The following is a 19000-nucleotide window of genomic DNA, read 5'->3' as shown; positions in this document are numbered from 1 at the left end:
ATAAAAATGTTATATAATAATATTACCAATAAAATTCTCCCTCATAAACGACAGCTATATACTTTCATTCTTTTAAATAAAAAATATAAAATTGTTCCCAACCATCTTAATGAGGTGTGAACAAACACCAAACAAAAAACAAATATTTACCAAATGTCTTTAAGTGTCAAGGAATGATTATCAGGCAAATGATCAGCATTACAGCTCATAAAATGTCTGCATAGGAACTGCTATTGGACAGGATGAGTGTTGAATCTATATGATTCCAGGAATTTTTAAATTTAGCATAATGACATTCTCCAGATGATAAGAATCAAGGGAAATCTGAGGAGATTTTGTAAACATTCTTAATTCCTGGCTCAATGTTGGATGTAAATCTTCCCTTCCCTACACCAGGGAATGCAGGACCTAATGTGTCATTATTCAACACAAAGTCCAAATGATATGGAACATTTATGCCTTTGCAACTCTTGTCTTAATAAAAAAATTCTGAGGAAATCTATTGGGTTCATATGTATTGCTGTTGACACATGGTCTGTTGAAGCTGTTCAAGAGAAAATTGCCCTTTGGAATATTTATGGCATGGATGTTAATGAAATCATGGCAGCTGTGGATGGAGAACATTATCTTCAAAACATGTTTTTGGAAATATTTTGATCAAAAGTTTTCAGACCTCAGATGTAGAGCTTGAGGCCAGAATTTTCCCATTGTATCCAGGGAGCAGAACATATGATGAATGGAAAGAAACTGTTGAATATAATTAAGTGGATCACCCGTCAGCTGAAGCCTTAAAAAATACAAACTTGTGTAAATGTGTGTGTTATGTTTGCCTGCATAAGAATCAGGTTTCACAATTGCTCCATGCTAGATCCTAGCAGACATGAAGAAGATGTGGGCATTCACTATTGCCTTTTTTTCCCTGAAGTTTTGTCTCATCTTGTGCAGCTTGACTGAACCCAGTTGCTTTTGGAGAATAAAGAGGAGTGAAGATAATGATGGAGATTTGCGAAGTGACTGCGGTTTTGTCCTTTTTACACTCGAGAGTCCTATTGAAGAAAATTTTTATACTCGCATTATTAATTTTAGGTAAGTTATTAACATTATTTCATGCTTCAATATTATGAATTAGAAATATGTAACTGTGTACAAAACCTGTGAGATTCTGTCCTTTTTATTCTCCTTGTAACTTTAGGAACCACAGAAAATTAATTATAACTTCAATCACTATTTTAATATTTTCAAATTTGTCACAGTTTACCTTAGGTTTACTACATTGGCTCTAGTTCACAGAGCTGGAAAATGAGAGAGACTGAATTCTATCTCTTAAATCTTTTTTGATATCATATGTTGAAATATGTTTTTACCTTTACCTTGAATTCATAATCCCCACTTATGGCTAGTGACTGCATCACTGTCTCTCTTCAACTTTCTGCCTAGCATTCCTGTATAGCATGCATGGAAAGGCCTCAATAAAATGGTTATCTAATTTTGGCCTCTAAAAGTTGGGCATACACTTATACATTGAAATATGTGTGGTGGGGTGGTGGAAAGATGTCTATTATATATGATCAAATGTATATTATTACATATATATTATGATCACATATATATGCTTTGCATTATAAAATAGTCTTTAAATGAGCCTCTCCTGTCATTCTGGAGCTGTCACTGAATATGGAAAAGCCTGCCAGAATTCTTATACTGTTACCAGAATATCTTTTCATCCAGTGAAGCAAACACTTATGCCCATATTAGAATTATTATCTGCATTATATAGATATTCAATATTTTTCTTAATTTCTAAAAATATATAACATTCGAGAACATCTAGGAGAATAAATGTACTTCTTGTGGATAAGAAGCTGTTCTCAATGTGGATACATACTGCTTAGATTCCAAGTGTGAGATGTTATCATTAGTGGCTGCAGATCATGAGAGAAGGGATGCTGAAATCACTCAAATTTTAGCTAATCAATCTGCTTGGGACTTCATTCTTTCATAAACTGAAGTTTCCTGCACTTTTATATCACTGACTCTCATCCCATTTCATATTCAAATTTTGTGTCTTTGGGATTTAAACAAAATATTTTCTAATTGATAGCCACAGTATACTGTGTACACTTTGATAGTAGTGGTGGCTTCACATTATTGTAATTCTGTGTGGGTCAGTAGAAATTTCATTTCTGATGCATTCTTTATCATCCCCGATCTCATTGGAAAAAATAGTGGACATTCTCATTACTGACACTTCTATAAGCGATAGTAAGACTTAAATTTACAAATATGTGAATTGCGTCAATACATTTTTACGGTTTAGAAAGGAAAACTTAGCTCCAAACATTTAATTGAAAAGTGCTAATTTCAGCAAAAGATCATGTTTGGTGTTTTACTCCTGATGAGAGGTAATTGCTAATAATAACAGATGAACAGATGAACTTCCAACTGTGCTTGGGCAGAGGTACACATTCCAAGTGAAAGAAAGTCTTACTGCTCAGACAACTCTTAAAGAATCTTAAAGAATTAAGAAGCCTGAAGTGTTAAGAGAAATCTCAATCTACTTTTACAAAATTAAAATAGTAACAACACACTGAAAAGTAACTTTAAGTTGATGTGTAATGGAGCCTATAAACTATTATTCAGGTTACATAGGATATTCTATCATTTAATGTACTTGAAATGAATAAATAAATTTAAGTGGAATATATCTTTGAATATTTATTGTTTAATGAATACTAACAGTGAAAACTATTAAAAGCATGTTCTGTGAACAAGGAAATATTATTGATAATGCTTCTCACTATGCATAAAATTAGCATTTTCATAATGTTTGACTTGAAAGAGTTTTTGCTAATTTGAAATTTGAAAAATGTTCTTACTGATACCATAAATTCTCTCCTAAAAACACTGATACGCTTTTCGAAGTAAACTGATTGTTAGATAATTTACACAGATACATAATTCATTTTGCATACACTTACTCTATGTTAGGTATTATTATATAAGGGCTTTTGAAAATATTTCTAAATGATTCACTTTTTAATATTTTATGCTCTTTTACTCTGCTTGATACTCAAAGGATATTTTGAGTTTTGAAACAAATTAGTATGTAACATTAGGTATAGGATCATGAGTAATAGACATTATTAAATATGCATTAATGATATTTTAGGGTGCAAAAGTATATGAATATAAAAGTTGAACAAAATTTTGGATATAACATGATTCAAAAAATATGAAATATTATTAACATGTTTGAATATAAAGTACATTTAAATACTAAAAATATAATGCAAATGTGTTACATATTTCATGTGTAGTTTAAGTCATGCTTCTTATTTTGTATTTGTGGAATTACATCTCCATGATTATATTGTAACAGTCTTACTCAATTGGACTCTAATGTAGTTTGAAGATGGTGTTCAGAGATAAAATAGTCCCCTTATTGACTTTCACAATTACAAAATTCACCATAGGTTAGTGTCCTAGGTCTATGAATTCTTAAATTGTATTCAAATCTTAAGATCTAAATTTTATGAGACTTAATTCATGACACTTAGAGATTTAGAATGTCTTGTGGTACAAACTTAACTGCAATTGAAATTTTATTTTTCAAGCATCTCTCTTAATCATCATTATGCTTGGTTTTAGGATACCAGCAAGAAAATATGAGTTTTTTCTGGTACTGTTTTTTGCTATCGATGAGATCAACAAGAATCCTTATCTTTTATCCAACATGTCTTTGATATTTTCCATCATTGTTGGCCTGTGTGAGGATACAATGGGAGTTCTGGATAAAGCATATTCACATCAAAGCAAAATTTTCAAACGAATTAATTATTTCTGTGGAATAAAGCAACGTTGTGATATAAACCTGACAGGACCATCATGGACAACTTCCTTAAAACTGTCAATTTATTCAAGGACACCAAAGGTAATAATGTGTGACACTGGACAGATTACCAACTTTTAAATTACATTTATATGTGCCTAAAAGAAAACTTGGACCCCATGCATTTGTGGGTATACTGCTACACAAACACACACAAACACACACACACACACACACACACAATAAAATAATCAGATTGTATAGCTATCCTGGGCAAACAGGAAAAACTGTTCTATAGAACATTCAGATTTGTCAGGAATATTCTAGAATATAATATGAAAAATATATGATATGTATAGTTTAATCTTACTACCCTTAATCTGAGTTCTGAACAGTGAGAAACATTACTTTTATATATGTCTAAACCTCCTAACAATCATATTCCTCATGTGGATGTTTCATCCTCTCTTCTGTACTCTTTAGATTTTCTTTGGCTCATTTAACCCTAATCTGAGTGACCATGACCAGTTTCCCTATATCTATCAGAGAGCAAACAAAGACACATATTTGTTCTGTGGCATGGTCTCCTTGATGTTTCATTTTGGATGGACTTGGATAGGACTGGTCATCTCAAATGATGACCAAGGTATTCAGTTTCTTTCAGACTTGAGAGAAGAAATGCAAAGGCATGCAATCTGTTTAGCTTTTGTGATTATGATCCCAGAAACCATGCAGATATATAAGACAAGAGTTAAGATATATGACCAACAACTTATGACATCTTCAGCAAAGGTTGTTGTCATTTATGGTGAAATGAACTCCACTCTAGAACTCAGCTTTAGAAGATGGGCATATTTAGGTGCACAGAGAATCTGGATCACAACCTCACAATGGGATGTCATCACAAACCAAAAAGATTTCAGCCTTGATTTCTCCCATGGGACTGTCACTTTTGCCCATCACCACAATGACATCACTATATTTAGAAATTTTATGCAAACAATAAACACATCCAAGTATCCAATAGACATTTCGCAGTCTATGCTGCAGTGGAACCATTTTAACTGTTCAATCTCAAAGAACAAGAAGAAAATGGATTGTTTTACGTTCAACAACCCATTGGAATGGTTAGTACAGCACACATTTGACATGGTCCTGAGTGAAGAAGGTTACAATTTGTATAATGCTGTGTATGCTGTGGCCCACACCTACCATGAACTCATTTTTCAACAAGCAGAGTCTCAGAAAATGGCAGATCCCAAAGGAGTATTCACTGACTGTCAGCAGGTAACGTTTGTTACATTTCATAATGCTTAGATTTATCAATGTGACCTTTCAGGCCCCTGAGAAGTTCACATACATTTGTTAGAGGTTATCTCTTGGTATAAAGTTTTCTATACTTCAAAACTCCAAAATGACCTTTTTACATGGATATATATCATTCCCAGTGATAAGTTTTAATAGGAGACAATACATTTTTATAAATGTCAGTGAATTGTGTGACAATGTGTTTCAACATTTAACCGAATGAGGTCAAAATTCAAAAGGAGCCAAGAGTTTTATCAGAAAATCCTTAAGTGATGACTAGACCAGAATATTTTTCTCAAAAAGAATTTCTCAAAAATAAATACATGTGCTCCAATAATAGCTATTCATTTAAATTAATTATTATTTATAACAACACATATGATTAACAGTGCACATTTCATTAAGTTAATGATTATTTCATACATGTATGCAGTATGTACATGATTGATCCCATACCATTCTTTACTTCCAAAACTTCCACACTTTTTTTTTCTTTTTTTTTTCCGCAGCTGGGGACCGAACCCAGGGTCTTGCGGTTGCTATGCAAGTGCTCTACCACTGAGCTAAATCCCCAACCACTTCCAGACTTCTTTACTTCCCCTTATTTCTTACATATTTATTTGGCTCCAGCTTTTAAATATAATTTTTGACAGACATGTGTACACATATACACACATACCATGTGATTTGTTCTCTGGTAATCATTTATTCTAGCTTTTTTAACCATCAAACATTAATTTGAATATATTAACTTGTAATTACACAATATAATATGTAATTATAACTTGTAATAATGCAGTATCATGCACTTTACTACATGGGATTAATTTAACCTGTATTTTCTGAAAGACATTAAAAGATTGTGGAACATTCTCAATTTGGCATTCACTGTATTGATATGCATATATAATCATCTAATGATTAATCTCATTCAGGTGGCTTCTTTGCTAAAAACTAGGGTATTTATTAACCCTGTTGGAGAACTGGTAAATATGAATCATAAGGAAAATTATTGTGCCAAGTATGACATTTTCATCATTTGGTATTTTCCACAAGGCCTTGGATTAAAAGTGAAAATAGGAAGCTATTTTCCTTGTTTGCCACAGAGTCAACAACTTCATATATCTGAAGACTGGGAGTGGGTCACAGAAGAAACACTGGTAGGTATATTAAAATTTTTATTTTTTAAAGATATCTGAATTTTAAAATAGCAAACATTCAAATAATATCCATGTAGTTAAGACCAATAAATAGACTTGCAAATGACCATTCTCAGTTACAAGCACCAAAATTAAATAACACTGAAATTCATGTAATCTGGTCATAGCCATCAAAGGACTCTGAATTCCATGTTCAATTCCATCTATGTGACTATTTACCCCATACTACAGAAATATATTTATTAAATTCATAGCAATATATATATATGTATATATATATAAACAATGAATTTATCTGATTATATGAACATAGTTGTAGCCCAATTGAGTATAGAATGGATTGATTAAGAGAAGTATTTTTCCAGATTCAAACTTTTCTTTTTCTATTTTATAGATTTTTATTATTAATTTTATTTATTTACTTTTTAATATTATCTTCCTTCCCAGTTTCTCCTCCTCTACAGAGTATTGCCTTATCTGGCATCAGAGTGAAGGGAGGCCCTTGGTCCTCTGGAGGGTGCATGCCACAGAATATAAGAATATTAGATCAATGAAGCCAGGGTATCCAATTTGTTGGAGAAGCTCTCTAATAGAAGCAGGGGGATGGATGGAATGGGATTTAAAGGTTTTCTTTTACACTTAGGAGAAGTTCATTAATTGTATGAGAGTCTTATATGACATCCTTTGTTCTTACTCACTGAGCAATTCTTTCTTGATATATCCTACCTTCTCTCTCCTAGGAACTCAGTGTTCCTATTTTTATATTTCTTTTTTTTATTAACTTGAGTATGTCTTATATACATTTCGAGTGTTATTCCCTTTCCCGGTTTCCGGGCAAACATCCCCTCCCCCCTCCCATTTCTTATCGGTGTTCCCCTCACATCCTCCCCCATTGCTGCCCTCCCCCCAACAATCTAGTTTACTGGGGGTTCAGTCTTAGCAGGACCCAGGGCTTCCCCTTCCACTGATGCTCTTACTAGGATATTCATTCTACCTATGAGGTCAGAGTCCAGGGTCAGTCCATGTATAGTCTTTAGGTAGTGGCTTAGTCCCTGGAAGCTCTGGTTGCTTGGCATTGTTGTTCATATGGGGTCTCGAGCCACTTCAAGCTCTTCCAGGTCTTTCTCTGTTTCCTTCAACGAGGGTCCTATTCTCAGTTCAGTGGTTTGCTGCTGGGATTCGCCTCTGTGTTTCCTGTATTCTGGCTGTGTCTCTCAGGAGCGATCTACATCCGGCTCCTGTCGGCCTGCACTTCTTTGCTTCATCCATCTTGTCAAATTGGATGGCTATATATACATGGGCCACATGTGGGGCAGGCTCTGAATGGGTGTTCCTTCAGTCTCTATTTTAATCTTTGCCTCTCGATTACCTGCCAAGGGAATTCTTGTTCCCCTTTTAAAGAAGGAGTGAAGCATTCACAGTTGATCATCCGTCTTGAGTTTCATTTGTTCTAGGCATCTAGGGTAATTCAAGCATTTGGGCTAATAGCCACTTATCAATGAGTGCATACCATGTGTGCTTTTCTGTGATTGGGTTACCTCACTCAGGATGATATTTTCCAGTTCCAACCATTTGCCCACGAATTTCATAAAGTCATTGTTTTTGATAGCTGAGTAATATTCCATTGTGTAGATGTACCACATTTTCTGTATCCATTCCTCTGTTGAAGGATATCTGGGTTCTTTCCAGCTTCTGTTTATTATAAATAAGGCTGCGATGAACATAGTGGAGCACGTGTGTTTTTTGTAAGTTGGGGCATCTTTTGGGTATATGCCCAAAAGAGGTACAGCTGGATCCTCAGGCAGTTCAATGTCCAATTTTCTGAGGAACCTCCAGACTGATTTCCAGAATGGTTGTACCAGTCTGCAATTCCACCAACAATGGAGGAGTGTTCCTCTTTCTCTGCATCCTCGCCAGCATCTGCTGTTGCCTGAGTTTTTGATCTTTGCCATTCTCACTGGTGTGAGGTGAAATCTCAGGGTTGTTTTGATTCGCATCTCCCTTATGACTAAAGATGTTGAACATTTCTTTAGGTGTTTCTCAGCCATTCAGCATTCCTCAGCTGTGAATTCTTTGTTTAGCTCTGAACCCCATTTTTTAATAGGGTTATTTGTCTCCCTGCGGTCTAACTTCTTGAGTTCTTTGTATATTTTGGATATAAGGCCTCTATCTGTTGTAGGATTGGTAAAGATCTTTTCCCAATCTGGTGGTTGCCGTTTTGTCCTAACCTCAGTGTCCTTTGCCTTACAGAAGCTTTGCAGTTTTATTAGATCCCATTTGGCAATTCTTGATCTTAGAGCATAAGCCATTGGTGTTTTGTTCAGGAAATTTTCCAGTGCCCATGTGTTCCAGATGCTGCCCTAGTTTTTCTTCTATTACTTTGAGTGTATCTGGTTTGATATGGAGGTCCTTGATCCACTTGGACTTAAGCTTTGTACAGGGTGATAAGCATGGATCGATCTGTATTCTTCTACATGTTGACCTCCAGTTGAACCAGCACCATTTGCTGAAAATGCTATCTTTTTTCCATTGGATGGTTTTGGCTCCTTTGTCAAAAATCAAGTGCCCATAGGTGTGTGGGTTCCTTTCTGGGTCTTCAATTCTGTTCCATTGGTCTATCTGTCTGTCTCTGTACCAATACCATGCAGTTTTTATCACTCTTGCTGTCATACTGCTTGAGTTCAGGGATAGTGATTCCCCCTGAAGTCCTTTTATTGTTGAGGATAGTTTTAGCTATCCTGGGTTTTTTGTTATTCCAGATGAATTTGTAAATTGTTCTGTCTAACTCTTTGAAGAATTGGATTGGTATTTGGATGGGGATTGCATTGAATCTGTAGATCGCTTTTGGTAAAATGACCATTTTTACTATATTAATCCTGCCAATCCATGAGGATGGGAGATCTTGCCATTTTCTGAGGTCTTCTTCAATTTCTTTCTTCAGAGTCTTGAAGTTCTTATTGGACAGATCTTTTACTTGCTTGGTTAAAGTCACACCGAGGTACTTTATATTATTTGGGTCTATTATGAAGGGTGTCGTTTCCCTAATTTCTTTCTCGGTTTGTTTCTCTTTTGTGTAGAGGAAGGCTACAGATTTATTTGAGTTAATTTTATACCCAGCCACTTTGCTGAAGTTGTTTATCAGCTTTAGTAGTTCTCTGGTGGAACTTTTGGGATCACGTAAATATACTATCATATCATCTGCAAATAGTGATATTTTGACCTCTTCTTTTCCTATCTGTAACCGCTTGACCTCCTTTTGTTGTCTGATTGCTCTGACTAGAACTTCAAGAAATATATTGAATAAGTAGGGAGAAAGTGGGCAGCCTTGTCTAGTCCCTGATTTTAGTGGGATTGCTTCAAGTTTCTCTCCATTTAGTTTAATGTAAGCAACATTTTGCTAACATTTGCTGTATATGGCTTTTACTATGTTTAGGTATCGGCCTTGAATTCCTATTCTTTTCAGGACTTTTAACATGAAGGGGTGTTGAATTTTGTCAATTGCTTTCTCAGCATCTAATGAAATGATCATGTGGTTTTGTTCTTTCAGTTTGTTTATATAATGGATCACGTTGATGGTTTTCTGTATATTAAACCGTCCCTGCATGCCTGGGATGAAGCCTACTTGATCATGGTGGATGATTGTTTTGATGTGCTCTTGGATTCGGTTTGCCAGAATTTTATTGAGTATTTTTGCGTCGATATTCATAAGGGAAATTGGTCTGAAGTTCTCTTTCTTTGTTGGGTCTTTGTGTGGTTTAGGTATAAGAGTAATTGTGGCTTCATAGAAGGAATTCAGGAGTGTTTCATCTGTTTCAATTTTATGGAATAGTTTGGATAATTTAGGTATGAGGTCTTCTATGAAGGTCTGATAGAATTCTGCACTAAACCCTTCTCGACCTGGGCTCCTTTTGGTTGGGAGACCTTTAATGACTGCTTCTATTTCCTTAGGAGTTATGGGGTTGTTTAACTGGTTTATCTGTTCCTGATTTAAGGTCAGTACCTGGTATCTGTCTAGAAATTGTTCATTTCCTGCAGATTTTCAAGTTTTGTTGAATATAGGCTGTTATACTACGATCTGATGATTTTTTGAATTTCCTCTGTTTCTGTAGTTATGTCTCCCTTTTCATTTCTGATTTTGTTAATTTGGACACACGCTCTGGGTCCTCTCGTTAGTCTGGCTAAGGGTTTATCTATCTTGTTGATTTTCTCATAGAACCAACTTTTGGTTCTGTTGATTCTTTCTATGGTCCTTTTTGTTTCTACTTGGTTGATTTCAGCTTGAGTTTGATTATTTCCTGCCTTCTACTCCTCCTGGGTGTATTTGCTTCTTTGTGTTCTAGAGCTTTTAGGTGTGCTATCAAGCTGCTGACATATGCTCTCTCCTGTTTCTTTCTGCAGGCACTCAGTGCTATGAGCTTTCCTCTTAGCAAAGCTTTCATTGTGTCCCATAAGTTTGGTATGTTGTACCTTCATTTTCATTAAATTCTAAAACGTCTTTAATTTTTTCTTTATTTCTTCCTTGACCAGGTTATCATTGAGTAGAGCATTGTTCAATTTCCACGTATATGTGGGCATTCTTCTCTTATTGTTATTGAAGACAATTTTTAGGCCATGGTGGTCCAATAGCACACATGGGATTATTTCTATCTTTCTGTACCTGTTGAGGCCCGTTATTTGACCAATTATATGGTCAGTTTTGGAGAAAGTACCATGAGCAGCTGAAAAGAAGGTATATCCTTTTGTTTTAGGAAAGAATGTTCTATAAATATCTGTTAAGTACATTTGGCTCATGACTTCTCTTATTCTGTCTATGTCTCTGTTTAATTTCTGTTTCCATGATCTGTCCGTTGATGAGAGTGGGGTGTTGAAATCTCCTACTATTATTGTGTGAGGTGCAATGTGTGTTTTGAGCTTTAGTAAGGTTTCTTTTACGTATGTAGGTGCCCTTGTATTTGGAGCATAGATATTTAGGATTGAGAGTTCATCTTGGTGGATTTTTCCTTTGATGAATATGAAGTGTCCTTCCTTATCTTTTTTGATGAATTTTAGTTGAAAATTGATTTTATTTGATATTAGAATGGCTACTCCAGTTTACTTCATCCGACCATTTGCTTGGAAAGTTGTTTTCCAGCCTTTCACTCTGAGGTAGTGTCTGTCTTTGTCTCTGAGGTGTGTTTCCTGTAGGCAGCAGAATGCAGGGTCCTCGTTGCCTATCCAGTTTGTTAATCTATGTCTTTTTATTGGGGAGTTGAGGCCATTGATGTTGAGAGATATTAAGGAATAGTGATTATTGCTTCCTGTTATATTCATATTTGGATGTGAGGTTATGTTTGTGTGATTTTCTTCTCTTTGTTTTGTTGCCAAGACCATTAGTTTCTTGCTTGTTCTAGGGTATATTTTGCCTCCTTATGTTGGGCTTTACCCTTTATTATCCTTTGTAGTGCTGGATTTGTAGAAATATATTGTGTAAATTTGGTTTTGTCATGGAATATCTTGGTTTCTCCATCTATGTTAATTGAGAGTTTTGCAGGATACAGTAACCTGGGCTGACATTTGTGTTCTCTTAGGGTCTGCATGACATCTGTCCAGGATCTTCTGGCTTTCATAGTTTCTGGCGAAAAGTGTGGTGTGATTCTGACAGTCCTGCCTTTATATGTTACTTGACATTTTTCCCTTACTCTTTTAATATTCTTTATTTTGTGCGTTTGGTGTTTTGACTATTATGTGACGGGAGGTGTTTCTTTTCTGGTCCAATCTATTTGGAGTTCTGTAGGCTTCTTGTATGCCTATGGGTATCACTATTTTTAGGTAAGGGAAGTTTTCTTCTATGATTTTGTTGAAGATATTTACTGGTCCTTTGAGCTGGGAGTCTTCACTCTCTTCTATACCTATTATCCTTAGGTTTGATCTTCTCATTGAGTCCTGGATTTCCAGTATGTTTTGGACCAGTAGTTTTTTCTGCTTTACATTATCTTTGACAGTTGTGCCCATGATTTCTATGGAATCTTCTGCTCCTGAGATTCTCTCTTCCATCTCTTGTATTCTGTTGGTGAAGCTCATATCTACAGCTCCATGTCTCTTCTTTTGGTTTTCTATATCAGGGGTTGTTTCCATGTGTTCTTTCTTGATTGCTTCTATTTCCGTTTTTAATTCCTTTACCTGTTTGATTGTGTTTTCCTGGAATTCTGTCATGGATTTTTGCGATTCCTCTCTGTAGGCTTCTACTTGTTCTCTAAGGGAGTTCTTCATGTCTTTCTTGAAGTCCTCCAGCATCATGATCAAATATGATTTTGAAACTAGGTCTTGCTTTTCTGGTGTGTTTGGATATTCCATGTTTGCTTTGGTGGGAGAATTGGGCTCCGATTATGCCATGTAGTCTTGGTTTCTGTTGCTTGGGTTCCTGTGCTTGCCTCTCGCCATCAGATTATCTCTAGTGTTACTTTGTTCTGCTATTTCTGACAGTGGCTAGACTGTCCTATAAACCTGTGTGTCAGGAGTGCTGTAGACCTGTTTTCCTGTTTTCTTTCAGCCAGTTATGGGGACAGAGTGTTCTGCTTTCAGGTGTGTAGTTTTTCCTCTCTACAGGTCTTCAGCTGTTCCTGTGAGCCTGTGTCTGGAGTTCACCAGGCAGGTCACTTGCAGCAGAAAATTTGGTATTACCTGTGGTCCCGAGGCTCAAGTTTGCTCGTGGGGTGTTTTCCTCTGGCATCAGAGATGTGTACAGATTGCAGTCTCTTCTGGTTTCCCAGGCGTGTCTGCCTCTCTGAAGGGTTATCTCTCCCTCCCATGGGATTTGGGTGCAGAGAACTGTTTATCTGGTAGGTCCCTTCAGGTTATGGCGGTGTCTCAGACGCAATGCTCCTGCTGCTCCTTGGCCCTCCTCTCCGGGAACCCAGATGCCGTATACAGTTTCCTCTTGGGCCAGTGATGTGGGCAGGGTTGGGCAGTGTTGTTGGTCTCTTCCGCTCTGCAGCCTCAGGAGTGCCCACCTGACCAGGCGGTGAGTTCTCTCTCCCACGGGGTTTGGGAGCAGAGCTATTATTATATTTCTAAATCTTGAGAGAAAAACTGATGCCACAAAAATGTTCCACTTGAATTAACAAGTTTAGGAAGGACAAAATTTAGATTCTGACACGTGAAATGTTAAATTATAATATTACATGACATAGTAATTTTTGTATGACATTCAGTGCATTGCCGGGTAATACAAAATAATAAATTGTCAGAGGAATATATCTGGTAATATCCCATATATTAATCTGTGTGTCATTTTACATATGATGTAATCATGAATTACACACACACATACAAATTAAATACATATTTATATATCATATATAATGTGTATAGTTCATGTTTATATATATATATGTGTGTGTGTGTGTGTGTGTGTGTCTGTGTATGTCTGTGTGTGTGGGTGTGTCTGTGTGTGTGTGTGTATGTCTGGATGTCTGTGTGTCTGTGTGTCTGTATGTGTATTGCCTCAGGTTCCCTCCTCAGTGTGTAGTGTGACATGTACTGCAGGATTCAGAAAAATTCATCAGAAACAAACAGCCGACTGCTGCTTTGATTGTGTCCAGTGCCAAGAAAATGAGATTGCCAATGATACAGGTACATGCTTGCATGCAGAAGAAAATATGATGAATTTGAATACCTTCTCTTTACAAACTAGAAATATGATATGACCTAGATGGAAACTACAGTCCAAAAATCTCCATGTTTCAGAATTTAATTAGTTAAATAATATCATTTTCTCTTGGACCCAGTAAATTACCTGCAATATCTTCTACAAACAACTCATGTCTCTCACAATATAATGGTTAATGATTTTATATCATGCAGAAAATATTTAGGGGGACATACATGTGTTACAATTATTAAAAAATAATTTTAGGTGTAACCTAAGCAGATGTTTGCTCTTTTTTGATTCTTTGTAAAAAGAGTCTTGACTACATGTACTGTCTACTATCTTTGTGTCACCCGGCTTAGTCCCTGACAAAGACAAGATGCTCAGAACAACAAGTGTTCTCTATTGAAACATATTTTAAGAACTTACATGCCATAAAGGATTAGGCATGTCCTATCAATGAATTAGAAAAAGAGTGATGATTTCAAGAATGCAACAAGAGATGGAAGAGTGCTTATCATTAATTACAGCCTAACTAAGGAAAGCAGGATGAATGTCAATATCAATAATCTTCATGCCATAACTTTCTATACCCATAATCATGGAAAGTTTAGTTGGGGGAAAGGAAATGATGCCACAATAAGAGGGACATGCATAAGTTTATGAGCCATACAGCTTCAAAAATGAGAATATTCCTTCACACGAACAGCATTTGAATGAGGAATTGGATGTTCACAAGCCTATGTGTAGATACAGACACAGTGCACAATTCCCAGAGCAAACACAATACCTAATGGTTTTCATCAACCGGCATCAAAAAAATATGTCGGCAATAGCAAATTTATGGTTTGAGAAATAAAATGAACTGAGATTATGCATATTAGTAGTCATCATATTTTTATTTCATTTTTGTTTAAGAGATAACTTTTCCATTTTCTATGATAATGATTTGTTCCCTCACAAAGCATAGGTTAATTGACAGCAATCTTAAGTTAGTAGACCCTAGAGCAATTATGAACAAAATATATTCTCAACACCAAACTATTTATTAATAAATCCTCTGAATAAAACAAATATATGATTATTAACTACATGATCATGATATCTTATAAGGGATTATTGTTCTTTGCCGGCAGATATGGAGCATTGTGTGAGATGTCCAGAGGATTCGTACGCCAACTTAGAACAAACCGAGTGCCTCCAAAGAGTTGTGACTTTTCTCGCTTATGAAGATCCATTAGGGATGGCTCTAGGATGCATGGCCCTGTCCTTCTCAGCCATCACAATTCTAGTACTAGTCACTTTTGTGAAGTACAGGGATACTCCCATTGTGAAAGCCAATAACCGCATTCTCAGCTACATCCTGCTCATATCTCTAGCCTTCTGTTTTCTGTGCTCATTGCTCTTCATTGGACATCCCAACCAGGCCACCTGCATCCTGCAGCAGACCACATTTGCAATATTTTTCACAGTTGCTATTTCTACTGTGTTGGCCAAAACAATAACTGTGGTCACAGCTTTCAAGCTTACTACACCAGGGAGAAGGATAAGAAAGATGATGATAAAAGGGGCAATTAACTTGCTCATTCCCATTTGTACCCTAATCCAACTTGTTCTCTGTGCAATCTGGTTGGTGACATCTCCTCCATTTATTGACAGAGATATACAATCTGAACATGGGAAGATAATCATCATTTGCAACAAAGGCTCAGTCATTGCCTTCCACATTGTCTTGGGATATTTGGGCTCCTTGGCTCTGGGGAGCTTCACTGTGGCTTTCTTGGCTAGGAACCTTCCTGACAGATTCAATGAGGCCAAGTTCCTAACATTCAGCATGTTGGTCTTCTACAGTGTTTGGATCACCTTCCTCCCTGTATACCACAGCACCAGGGGGAAGGTTATGGTTGTTGTTGAGGTTTTCTCCATCTTGGCTTCTAGTGCAGGGTTGCTAGGGTGTATATTTGTCCAAAAGTGTTATGTTCTTTTAGTTCAACCAGATTTAAATGTTCTTCAGAAATAAAAAGATAAATTGATTTATTGACCTTTTGGTACTTTTAAAATGTTAGATGGTGGTCAACATATCTATTTTGCTTCGTCATAACAATAGTTTTCATAAATCATCAAATAAAATTAAGTAATATCTAGGGATAGTATTTGTACCACAGGACAACACTGCATAAAGCAATACCAATTAGTAAGTTTTGGTAGCAAATGAGCTCTCAGAAACCTAAACATATTGAGAACAGGAGATCTCCACTAAGGAGAGGCTACAATCGCTTTGATTTTTAGAGATGTGTTTTTAAGAAATCTTTTTTTTTTACATTATAATCGGTCTGAAACAGGCCTCAACAGATACAGAAAGACAGAAATAATCCCATGTGTCCTATAAGACCCCCACAGGATAAAGGTGGTCATTGATAACAATAAGGAAAGAATCCCCACATATACATGGAAGTTGAACAATGCTCTACTCAATGATAACCCGGACGAGGAAGAAATAAAGAAAGAAATTAAAGACTTCTCAGAATTTAATGAAAATGAAGGTACAACATACACAAACTTATGGGACACAATGAAAGCTGTGCTAAGAGGAAAACTCATAGCTCTCAGTGCTTGCAGATAGAAACCGGAGGGAGCATATGTCACCAGCTTGACAGCACACCTGAAACTCTAGAACAAAAAGAAGCAAATACACCGAGGAGTAGAAGGCAGGAAATAATCAAACTCAGAGCTGAAATCAACCAAGTAGAAACAAAAAGGACCATAGAAAGAATCAACAGAACCAAAAGCCGGTTCTTTGAGAAAATCAACAAGATAGATAAACCCTTAGCGAAATTAACCAGAGGACACAGAGAGTGTTTCCAAATTAACAAAATCAGAAAAGAAAAGGGAGACATAACAACAGAGTGAATGGAAATTCAGAAACTCATTAGATCCTACCACAAAAGACTATATTCAACAACACTTGAAAATCTGGAGGAAATGGACAATTTCCTAGACACATACCAGGTACCAAAGTTAAATCAGGAACAGATACACCATTTAAACAACCCTATAACTCCTAAAGAAATAGAAGCAGGCATTAAAAGGCTCCCAAACAAAAAGAGCCCAAGTCCAGATGGGTTCAGTGCAGAATTCTATCAGACCTTCATAGAAGACCTCATACCCATACTATCCAAACTATTGAACAAAATTGAAACAGAGTGCTACCAAATTCCTTCTATGAAACTACAATTACTCTTATACCTAAACCACAAAAAGATCCATCAAAGAAAGAGAATTTCAGACCAATTTTCCTTATGAATATCGATGCAAAAATACTCAATAAAATTCTTGCAAACTGAATCCAAGAGCACATCAAAACAATCATCCATCATGATCAAGTAGGCTTCATCCTAGGTATGCTGGAATGGTTTATTATGCAGAAAACTATCAACCTAATCCAGCATATAAACAAACTGAAAAATCAAAACCACTTGGTCATTTCATTAGATGCTAAAAAAAGAAGGCCAATACCTAAACATAGCAAAACCCATATACAGCAATCCAGTAGCTAACATTAAACTAAATGGAGAGAAACTTGAAGCAAACCCACTAAAATCAGGGACTAGACAAGGCTGCCCACTCTCTCCCTGCTTATTCAATATAGTTTTTGAAGTCCTAGCCAGAGCAATCAGACAACAAAAGGAGATCAAGGGGATACAGATTGGAAAAGAAGAAGTGAAAATATCACTATTTGCAAGTGATAGGATAGTATATTTAAGTGATCACAAAAGTTCCACCAGAGAACTACTAAACCTGAGAAATCCCTTCAGCAAAGTGTCTGTGTATAAAATTAACTCAAATAAATCAGTGGCCTTCCTCTAAACAAAAAAGAAAGAAGCTGAGAAAGAAATTAGGGAAAGACACCTTTCATAATAGTCCAAAATAGTATAAAGTACCTCGGTGTAACTTTAACCAAGCAAGTGAAACATCTGTATGATAAGAATTTCTGGCCTCTGGAGAAAGAAATTGAAGATCTCAGAAAATGTAAAGACTCCCATCCTCGTGGATTGGCAGGATTAACATAATAAAAATGGCCATTTTACCCAAAGATACCTACAGATTCAATGCAATCCCCAATGAAATTCCAATCCAATTCTTCAGAGAGTTAGACAGAACAATTTGCAAATTCATCTGGAATAACAAAAAACCCAGGATAGCTAAAACTATCCTCAACAATAAAAGGACTTCGGCGGGAATCACTATCCCTGAACTCAAGCAGTATTACAGAGTAATAGTGATAAAAATTGCATGGTGTTCGTATAAAGACAGGCAGATACAACAGCGGAACATAATTGCAGATCCAGAAATGAATCCACACACCTATGGTCACTGGATTTTTGACAAAGGAGTCAAAACCATCCCATCGAAAAAAGATAGCATTTTCATCAAATGGTGCTGGAGGTCAGCATGTAGAAGAATGCAGATCGATCCATGCTTATCACCCTGTACAAAGCTTAAGTCCAAGTGGATCAAGAACCTCTACATCAAACCAGATACACTCAAACTAATAGAAGAAAAAGTGGGGAAGAATCTCAAACACGGACTGATCCTGGGCTCCAACTACATAAGTAGCAATTAATAGCTTAGTAAGTGCACCAGTGGAAGGCAATCCCTTGGTCCTGCCAAGGCTGGACTCCTAGTGAACAGGAGTCTTGTTTGAGAGTTCAGTAATGGTGGGAGTACTGCACAAGGTACACCCATATAGAAGTGTAGGGGGAGGGGTTGGGTTGATGTTGGCATGAAAACTGGGAAAGAGAATAACATTTGAAATGTAAATAAGAAATACCCAATTTAATAAAGATGGGGGAAAAAAGGTGGGAAAACAAAAGGGAAAGGATTTTGAACAGAGGTATAAAGGAATGGTGAATAAAAACTGAAGGTAATTACTGGAAAGTCGCAGATTCCATGGAAGCAAGAAGTTTCCAGGATGCAATAGGAATGACCTTACCTGAAGGACTCAACAAGGGAGAGAGAACCTATAGAGATCATTTGGAGAGAAAAGGCACTCCCTCCTGTTGAGGAATGAGACCA

The 19000-nt window shown here is 36.4% G+C and overlaps 1 protein-coding gene across 2 annotated transcripts; it reads left to right on the top strand.

Annotated features, from left to right (window-relative positions):
• The first annotated feature begins 880 nt into the window (after positions 1-880).
• Vom2r4 (vomeronasal 2 receptor, 4) lies at positions 881-15957 on the top strand. 2 transcript variants are annotated; one of them, XM_087553733.1, is made up of 7 exons: positions 881-1086; positions 2596-2604; positions 3649-3931; positions 4313-5116; positions 6073-6297; positions 13785-13908; positions 15061-15957. In XM_087553733.1, the coding sequence occupies exons 1-7, from the start codon at positions 881-883 to the stop codon at positions 15942-15944; spliced, it is 2535 nt and encodes an 844-aa protein (XP_087409859.1). In that variant the 3' UTR covers positions 15945-15957. The 2 variants fall into 2 exon arrangements, with proteins under 2 accessions (XP_087409859.1, NP_001092928.1); NM_001099458.1 differs by lacking the exon at positions 2596-2604 and having other exon boundaries at positions 15061-15944.
• Positions 15958-19000: the final 3043 nt, after the last annotated feature.

The sequence above is a fragment of the Rattus norvegicus genome, chromosome 1 (genome assembly GCF_021556685.1).
Source record: "Rattus norvegicus strain SHRSP/BbbUtx chromosome 1, alternate assembly SHRSP_T2T, whole genome shotgun sequence".
NCBI lineage: Eukaryota > Metazoa > Chordata > Mammalia > Rodentia > Muridae > Rattus > Rattus norvegicus.
Note: the sequence above shows the minus strand (reverse complement) of the source record. Positions and strands in the feature narration are given on the sequence as shown.

Coding starts and splice junctions, on each gene's coding strand:
- Vom2r4 (XM_087553733.1), top strand. CDS start 881: ATGAAGAAGATGTGGGCATTCACTATTGCCTTTTTTTCCCTGAAGTTT. Junction 3,932..4,312: donor TTTATTCAAGGACACCAAAG/GTAATAATGTGT, acceptor TGTACTCTTTAG/ATTTTCTTTGGCTCATTTAA. Junction 13,909..15,060: donor TGAGATTGCCAATGATACAG/GTACATGCTTGC, acceptor CTTTGCCGGCAG/ATATGGAGCATTGTGTGAGA.